The sequence below is a fragment of the Gossypium hirsutum genome, chromosome D02 (genome assembly GCF_007990345.1).
Source record: "Gossypium hirsutum isolate 1008001.06 chromosome D02, Gossypium_hirsutum_v2.1, whole genome shotgun sequence".
NCBI lineage: Eukaryota > Viridiplantae > Streptophyta > Magnoliopsida > Malvales > Malvaceae > Gossypium > Gossypium hirsutum.
The window spans coordinates 12,942,259-12,951,847 of NC_053438.1; the positions used below are offsets into that span (position 1 = coordinate 12,942,259).

General features: G+C 39.6%; 2 protein-coding genes across 2 annotated transcripts; one reads left to right on the forward strand and one right to left on the reverse strand.

Moving 5' to 3' along the window:
• The first annotated feature begins 247 nt into the window (after window positions 1–247).
• Window positions 248–2,819, forward strand: LOC107910376 (uncharacterized). Its single transcript, XM_041088452.1, has one exon. It carries the CDS (start codon window positions 462–464, stop codon window positions 2,601–2,603), a length of 2,142 nt encoding a protein of 713 aa, XP_040944386.1. The 5' UTR covers window positions 248–461; the 3' UTR covers window positions 2,604–2,819.
• Window positions 2,820–3,065: 246 nt separating this feature from the next.
• Window positions 3,066–8,929, reverse strand: LOC107910375 (SWI/SNF complex subunit SWI3C). Its single transcript, XM_016838200.2, has 7 exons — window positions 8,620–8,929; window positions 7,992–8,486; window positions 6,736–7,271; window positions 5,398–5,758; window positions 5,230–5,303; window positions 4,371–4,634; window positions 3,066–3,742 (listed from the first exon to the last, which is right to left on the reverse strand). The coding sequence occupies exons 1-7, from the start codon at window positions 8,636–8,638 to the stop codon at window positions 3,275–3,277; spliced, it is 2,217 nt and encodes a 738-aa protein (XP_016693689.1). The 5' UTR covers window positions 8,639–8,929; the 3' UTR covers window positions 3,066–3,274.
• Between the last annotated feature and the right edge of the window lie 660 nt (window positions 8,930–9,589).

Below are 9,589 nucleotides of genomic sequence, written 5' to 3' on the forward strand. Positions count from 1 at the left end.
GTGGGACCCACAAATTTTTCCAACAACGTCATCCCTTACCACATAAAAGGAAACGAATGAAAAAAAATCAAACCTTAAAGTTAAGGTCTAATTTTACTTTCTGTCCTCCTACTCTTTAAACTTATGAAATTTTGAAGAAAATAGAACTTCTGAAATTTTGAACATTGGATAACTAAAATGCTATAAATTGATGATACTAGTGACCAAAACGTAAAAAAATTAAAGGTTAGTGGCCAAAACATAATTTAAACCATACATAAGTAATATTTTTATAATTGATCCAAACTGAAAATAAAGAGTTCCGGCAAAAAAAAACCTAAAAATAAAGAGACTAAATTTTAAAATTTTGAAAATACATAGAGTATAAGCAGAATTAAACCTAAAGTTGAACATCTCATCCAATAAATACCTACAGCTTCCCACTCAAAAAAGCCAGTGCAGTGTCTGAGTAAAGCTAAGCTATGAAACCCCAATCCCTTTGCATCTTTTTTCTTCTCCATTTCTTCGCTTTGCTATGCACGGCGGCGTCGGAGCATGAAGCTCCGGGCACCGGCGGAACCATCGTTTTCACTACACTTGGCCGATCAAATTACGCTTGGGACATCTATACTCTTCCAACTTCCGACCCACCAAGTCCTTCCAATGAACTTCGGGTTACCGACGGCGAATCTGTCAACTTCAACGGCCACTTCCCGTCGACCTCACCGTCCTCTGTTCTCTCTCTGCTACATAACCGAAGCCTAATTCGAACCCCAGGTCCACAAGCTCCGCCGCCCCTCCAGCTCGTCTACGTGACGGAACGCAACGGGATGCCGAATATTTACTACGACGCGCTTTATTACGGTGCGCCGGGAAGTACTAGATCGAGATCGGCACTTGAAGTTCCCGTCCGGCTTCAGGCTCCGTTGTTGGGTTTAGAAGAAAGCAAGAATCGGGTTTCAATGAAAGATAGGCCGAGTTTGAGTGGTGAGAATTTGATTTACGTGTCAACTCATGAGGACCCAGGTGAACCCAGGACGAGTTGGGCTGCTGTGTACTCGACTCATTTAGGAACCGGGTTGACTCGACGACTCACTCCTTCCGGAATCGCCGACTTTAGCCCCGCCGTATCTCCGTCTGGGGTTTGGACAGCTGTGGCTTCGTATGGGAAAGAAGGGTGGGGTGGGGAAGTGGAAGAACTGAGTACTGATATTTATGTTTTCTTGACTCGTGATGGGACTCACCGAGTCAAGGTTGTTGAACACGGTGGGTGGCCGTGTTGGGTTGATGACTCAACTCTATACTTCCATAGGAGAAGTGAAGACCAGTGGATAAGCGTTTACAAAGCAACTTTCCCTAAAGACAAACCCGTTTCTACCGAGTTGGTGACGATTCAGCGAGTCACACCACCGGGTCTCCACGCTTTCACACCAGCTACATCCCCAGGTAACCATAAGTTCGTAGCAGTAGCTACAAGAAGACCCAATTCAAGTTTTCGCCACATAGAACTGTTTGACACTGTTAAAAACGAGTTTACTGAGCTAACTCGGCATGTTTCTCCTACAACCCATCACTTAAACCCGTTCATATCACCCGACTCAGCCCGAGTTGGGTACCATAAGTGTAGGGGAGAAAGTAATGGAGCAAAAGCTACTCAATTATTGCTTGAAAATGTTAAAAGCCCAGTGCCGAATCTCTCTCTTTTCAGAATGTACGGTTCATTCCCATCTTTCTCACCCGCGGGTGACCGAATAGCCTACGTGGATTTCCCCGGTGTTTATGTAGTGAACCGGGACGGTTCAAACCTGCGCCAGGTTTTCCACTTGAATGCTTTTGGAAGCGCTTGGGACCCGGTCCGAAAGGGAATTGTATACACAAGTGCTGGACCGGAGTTTTCAAGTGTGAGTACTGAAGTTGATATTGTATCCATCAACGTTGATGATGTTGAGCAATCAAATTATAGAAGGTTGACCATAGATGGTAAGAACAATGCATTTCCCTCGCCGTCACCCGACGGGAAACGGATCGTATTCAGGTCGGGTCGGTCGGGTCACAAGAACTTATATATAATGGATGCAATCGAAGGGGAGACGAGTTGGATTGAAAGACTAACAGATGGTCCGTGGACGGATACAATGTGTAATTGGTCACCAGATGGTGATTGGATTGCATTTTCTTCGGATCGACATGATCCAGGGTCAGGTAGTTTCGAGTTATATATGATTCACCCGAACGGTACCGGGTTAAGAAGGTTGCTTAGGAGCGGTTCATCCGGACGGGTCAACCACCCGTCATTTCGTCCGGATGGGAAGTTATTGGTATTCACTACGGATTACGGTGGAATATCAGCAGAGCCAATCTCAAACCCACATCACTACCAACCATATGGTGAGATATTCACGATGAAATTGGACGGTTCTGATTTGAAGAGGCTGACCCACAATTCTTATGAAGATGGGACCCCTACGTGGGCCCCATTGTACATCAATCCAGTTGACGTGGAATGGCCGAGGAAGGGCGAATGTGCATTTGAGGATTGTCATTGGCTGAATGAAATGCCAGGGCGTGGAATCAAGTTGGTCGGACCATGGGGGTTAGCCAAGCCCCAATGCGGTGTATTCTAAATTTGTATGGTGTAATTATGTGCTTTGGAGTATTGTAAATTTGCATGGTGTACCTAATCTTTGTTTTCTTTTTCTTGGACTAGATAGCAGCGAAGGAAATAATGAGCATATGTATTCCCCTTCCCCATGTAATTATCTTGTGGAATCTGTAAAGGTGCACTTTCTATTCCATTCCTAATATAAATTTCACTGGTCTTAAATGGCTGGGTTGGGTTACTATACTTGTATAAACCCAAAACATGGATTAAAATTTTATCCAAACATTTGTAAATGAATAATCTTTTACCCAGATAATTAAAAACTGTAAAACCCTTTACTCCTTTCATTTAAATTTCAGTAATTATGTATGTTTATGCTTTCTTTTTATTAAGGTCTTTTAGTTTCGATCTTAGCTGGACTATCAAAGCATGTTAAGGATGACCGTGGCAGGATTTACAGTAATTAATCTCAAGGAATTCATAATTAAAATCCGAATGCTACCTTAACTCGTATGATGTTACACAAGCCCTAAACATTAGTTCAGGTAACTTCTATGCATACAAGAAGCTGCATGAGGCTTCCACTGTTTACCCATGCTACCTGTTCTCTTCTAAGTGCGGAAACCCAGCAACAATGCCAATGGAAATCAACCCTAGAAATCCAAATTTACACTCCCATCTTCCATTTCAACCTTAACCAGAGCTAGTCCCGGATGCTGACCTCATTAATGGATGGTTAATAGTGGGTTGTGTATTCCCCGGGGAGTTGAACATGACATTTGGAGACCCTGAAGTGGATGCCTGCATGGCTGTAAGGGGCAACCTTGGGCCCATCGGAAACATTGGTTGACGTTGCATGAATGGCACATGGGGATTTACTGGTTGGTTGCCGCCATATCCAGAAACACTTGGTTGTGGGTGTGAAGGCGAGGTTGAAATTACCTGTTGCCTGTTGTTGCTGATGTTATTGTTAGCCATGGAAGAAGCAACACCAGGAAGACTCATTTGTGATGTGACACCAACAGGACTGAATCTAGTTGATACAATGCGGGCCCTCTCTGCAGCAAACCTTTGCCTTGTTTTCTCCACTTGGTCACATTCTTTCATGAGTAAGGTTTCTACTTCTGCAAACTGCTTCAGCTTCAGCTCCATTCTCTTCAACTGCAAAGCAGCTTGAAAATAAGTTTATCTACAATACAAATCTAAGGTATGAAAAAATAGAATGTTTAGGATGTCCTAGGGGTATCAATTTTCGGTGGAAGCTCCAAATATCTAGTAGGTGCATTTTCCAACATCCATCACAATCACATAATCTTATATTAATTATAAAAGGTACTTGTTGGGGAAGCTAAAGAGACACTGGCATCCCAATATAGAGCTTCGATATATAACACCAAATCTATCAAATCTCCCACTATGGAAACCTAGTATATACACGGGTGTAACAGATATGCGAACCAAGAGCTAAAGTAAATTTCAACTTAGAAGCAGAAGCCAAAGACAGGTTTGCTGGCCAAGCAGCAGAATACAGATGTCAAACTTCTCGATGAATCTTTCAATTTAAGGCATATATAAGTTTATAGTTTCAGAGAAAGAGGCATGCCACTTTGGGTTTTCCTTTGTTCCAGTTTTTCAGTGAATAACATCATGCAATTACATAACACAATAAGTCCTCATTTGACCTAGTTTCGAGTCTTTAAAAGATGGTCAAATCATTTTTCAGTAACAATTGTTCAGCATATTTCCAGGAATATATGTGGAAAGAAGATGCATGTGAAAAAGAAAAAACCTGATGGTTTATGATATTAGCTGACAGTCTTTGAATTTCTCGTTCCTCATGATCTGCAAATAGTTTCGCCTTCATAGCTGCTGCAGCAAGACCAGCTTTGGCAGCAGCTTTAGTTTTTTCTGGAGGTAGTGGATGAACCTCCGCCTCGTTTTGACCAACAGATCCATTTGTTGCTGAGTTTTCACCTTCAGACAAAGCTGCCAATGATGCATGGGCACAAGCTGCAGCAACTCTGGGTCCAACAGCAGAGGCCAGAAAAGCAACCTAGAATATTTCCACTAGTTAGAGCCATGCAAGAAAAAGCTACCAACACAATTAGATCCATCATTGTTTAAAATTTCATCAATATCTCTTGGGGCAAAAATTCTCTTGCATGGAAATTATTAATGATGAAATGAGATTCTCCAAAATATGAAATGCCTAATTGGGATATTTGTTAAGCAATTCAACCCTCGTCAGCTTCTTTCATTCTTTTTAATCTGTTTACAGCTTTTCTCATCCCATCTACCTGTTACAGTAAGGAAATAAGCTTTCAACGCAACTTCGTTACGACACCAAAAGGTGTCCTAATACTAATCATGATTCTTATTTGTCTGACCAAAAAGATAATTCCAATATTAGCAGCTTTTGCATCTTTCCTTTTTCTCTTGTGCCAAAAGCTGGTTATCCAGGATACCAGCAGAATAGATAAAGTGTCATTAATTAATATAGTTTTATTGAGGCCATTATGAGAGAAAAAAAAACACAATAACTGATTCTATGCTCAGTCTCCACAGTAATATTTTCATAAAATAAAAATCCCAAAGTTACGAATAAGACTGAAAGAGTAATTTTGTGCTGGAATAAGCTAGCAGCATACCATAGCCATTACTGGATTCCCAGAATTCGCAAAAGGAAGCCTGCTTTCGGAATCTGCATCTTGAAGGTTGGGCCCTAAAAAGCATGCAAAATTTAGGGGTAAAAATAAGGACTTAATATTTTCATTCCATAGAGGATAAGTACTAAAGACACTAAGTAAATAACAAACCTGTTAGACTCCCATTCATATTTGAGTGCAATATTCCACGGCCATCTCCATTTGAAACAATCATTGATTTGGGCATGCCTGGGACTTCCATATCTTCCAATAGACCCTCCTCCATGGGTAGACGTAAAAAATGAAGTATGCATTGTGCTTTTGACTTAGTACCAACATGCTCAGCTATTTCATTCCAGTTCTCATTGTAAATTTCCAATGCCTCAAGCAGCATTAGCGTTTCCTGATCACTCCAACTTTCTCCATCTAGGTCACCATAATCTTTTGACTCTACCCTAACAAAATCTATGCTTGAATGACCAGAAAAAAATCTCCCATCATGGAAGCAATCAGAACAAAGTAGCGTATCAACCTGTCAAATAGCAACAAATGAGCATTATTAACATAAAGATTTCAGTAAATCAACATCTTAAAAGACAGTTTATGAATTCCCAAAGTGCTTCATGTGAACCTTAACATTTCAGATTAAGCAACAGCACTTTAAACTTAGCTCCACTATGATGCACTTAACAAAGTTTAGTCCTTTTACACTGGAACCAGACCAATGTTCACCTCATGATTCAATTCTCAGAATACTTTTAAGCAAGTAATCATTCTAACTAATTTGTTTGATTTGTCTGGCTTACTTTTTTATGCCTTGTAGCCACCCAAAAATATACCGAGAAGTAACCTAAGCTACTCACTGAAAGAGTATATAGGATCAGAAACCAAATCAAATCAAGTCAAACCAAACGCTAAAACTCATCTTTGTAAACCACATCCTATGGTGAATAAGAATTAGTTACCATAAACAAGTGCTTACTTCTAGCAAGAAACTTCATTGTCTACAAGTAAAGATAGAAATCTTTAGTAGTTCATTTCTTGACCACCAAAACCAAATAGAAATTACCTAACATAGACTTCCAGTGACTTCCATTTTGTATAGATTAAAGAAACAGTAACAAATATCATATATGACAAACATTTTGGAAAAGTACACCAGGTCCTAGTGTTCCTAACATTATGGAACTGCCGGATGAATGATCAGACAAAAGTGTTTGAGCTCCAAACTCAAAGGTGGCATGACCTAGGAGTGACTCTGCTGATATAGCAAAAGCTGCCAAAATCCTAAGCGAAATGGGTTTTCTCTAACAATTTCAAGAATGGTATTATTCTTCCCCCCAAAAAAAGGGGGCAAACCATCCCTTCATACATGGTATGCAGTTCATTAAATTTTCAAGGTAAAATTTGTACATATGGAGCAAGGAATTGGTCAGATGAACATCAGAAAGAACTATCAAGACTTACCATGAAAAATATAAATATTAAGATGGCCATAAAGTCACATACCTCCTTTTGAGACTGATAATATGAGGTGGGAATAGGCTGAGAACAAGAACTACAATAGTTTTCAGATAAGCGCTCTCGTATTCTGTTGTCCAAGTCAGAGACATCATTATCATTACATGACAATGGGGAATAAACATCCGCTGCCTTAAGCCTACATTTTGGCTTGTCAAATTTGATCAAACTATCAATAGACTTTAAAGCAGCTGATGGCACATGAACCTCACCATTTGATTCCTCCCTTAAGTAGGATCCAACTTTCCATGGCTCATGACTTGGTGCAGCTGCACAATAATTGATGATTCCCCAGTGATCAAGAAACCGAAAAATCCGAGTTAAATCCTCATTATTGATACCATTTACCAACCCCTGACAATCAGAAACTGTAATTCTCTTCCCAGGATTATCCATGTATTTGACAACTATTTGGTTTCTACATTCAATATATCTTTCTGGCGTGTGTTCAGGTGATTTCCCAGAGAAGAAAAGTGGCACAACTTGTCTTTCTAGACGATGCACTGTGGCTGGTGAAAACCACTCTGCTTGCAAGGAAACCCACAAACACAACCAAATATTAGTACACGAATAAGAAGATTTTAGTGCACAAAGAGAGAGGGTGCAACATAAGCTTGGAATTTATAATGCGTGTTTCTTCTACTAATGCTAGACATGACATGACATGACACGACACAACACACATATCATGTAAATAAGACCAACCCAAGTTTAAATTGCTTAACTTTTGTTTTAATTTAGATTACATCTCGTCTGAGCTAGATCAAGATTCAAGACATTTCTTAGAGTCCAATCAAAAGAAGGTCTACTATAGGTACTAATCAACTCACATAAGAAAACGATTATAAAGTTCCCCAGTCAAATACAAAAAGGAACTTAAATTATATACTTTCTCAAAAGACTTTTCCAACAGTGCATCTGAAATTCAAGCTGACAAAGAAAGAACTTTTTTTTAAAAGGTACAAAGAAAGAACATTCACCAAATATTAGCAGCGTGCGTTCACTACGAGAAACAGACGAAAGTCAAACCTTTGAAACACTTCAATCCTACCTCTTAATACCACTTACAGTCAATTAATATAAATAAGCTCCATCTATTTATACCCTTGATTTATAGGAAATTCGTTGAAATTAAACCCCCTAAACTTGTTCATTATTCTTTCGGCTAGCCAAAGTCAGAATCAAAATTGAAACCAGGCAAAAGTTTAAAACATGAAGATATTAAAGAGACAGCGGAACCGAACCTGAATGCATTGGCAGGACATGAACCCTACTCCCAAACCTCTTAACAACACCACGACCCTCCATTATAGGAGGAGGGGTGATCACATACTTCTCCGGATCAACAACGGGAGCTTCCATAGAAACCGACTGTATCTGCCCGTGCGAAACATTCTCCAAAACCGCCAGCTCAACCTGCTGATGCCCCTTACCATCCCCAATCAAACCCGCCCGTTCAGATGCCACGATCGCCATTACGGAACCGTGAGGACGGTTCACGGTTCTCTTCACCACGGGAGGGAACTCTGAGATGCGAAATCCACCGCCGGACAGGACCTCACTCTCGCTGGAGCCCGGTAAGGATGGATCCGTGGCGACACCGGCGGCATCGTCCCCGGAGTTGTCAAGGTCATCGTTGTTCTCTTCTTCATCGTCTTCCTCCGGAACCACATCCTTTTCTTCCACCTGGTGCTTCAATCTTCGCTCTCGCTTCCGCCGCTTCCATCTACCTCGACCATCTATCCCAAAAAAAATTAAAAAAAAAAATTCTAGGTAAAGTGAAAAACGTAATTAGGGTAACTTAAATTTTATTATCATTGGATACGGAAAATGAGAAAATAATTAAAAGAAAAAAGAGGGACGAGAGATTGCCTGAAGAAGAAGCAGGCATTGGATTGAATTAGTAGTGAAAGGTGAAATTACAGAGAGGAAGTGTGTGAAATGGCGAAAGAATTTTGTGGGGTGGGGGATTAAAATTGCAGGGAAGGGAAAGGTGTAGTAGTAGTAGTAGTAGTAGTAGTATAATATTAGTAGAAGGAGAAAGAGAAAGTGAATAGGGACTTTTCTTTTCTCTTCTCTTTCTCTTCTTTGTTTTGGTTTTGCCCTCTGTTTCTTAACTTTTCCCCTCCCGCACTTCAGCGTCTTTCCTTTGGGATCTTGGCGTGAGTAGGCTTATTGGGCTCACTCGGTTACCCACCAACGTTTAATCAATGTTATAAAAGTCAAATAGGTGTCGAATCTCGTTATACCATTGATTTTCGATTTAATCTTACGCTTGGAGATTCATTTATTCTCCTTGTTTGGAATGATATACTGATAAGTTTTCAATTCAATTAATTAATTCAATCCAGTTCCAATAACATTGGGTTTCGTTAATATTTTTTGAACCGGATCAACTGGTCAAGGTACAAGTCCAATGAAAAGTAAAAAAATCTATTGATTAGCGAACCTAGTTAAAACTCGTTTTTATAAACTTTTTAATTAATATTTTAAATCATATATATAATAGAAACACAAGTAAAAATGAAAATTTTAAGTTTTAATATAGTTGGTTGAGTTACATGAGTAACAAATAACTGTCAAAGCATAAATTACTCTCAATTAAAAATATTTTCTATCGAGTTGATGAGATTCTTTGAATTCAATAGAAAGAGCTAATTGTTATGCTCCATAGAGATCACTTATAAAAAATCCAGGATTTTCTTAAAGTTAATTTGATGTGGTCACTAGGATGACACTGCGATTCGGTTTTGGTCTGACAGTTGAATACAATAATTAGGTCTTCTTAGAGATTCATGTGATGATAATGTGATTATTGATGAATGTTTGTATAGATGAGGAA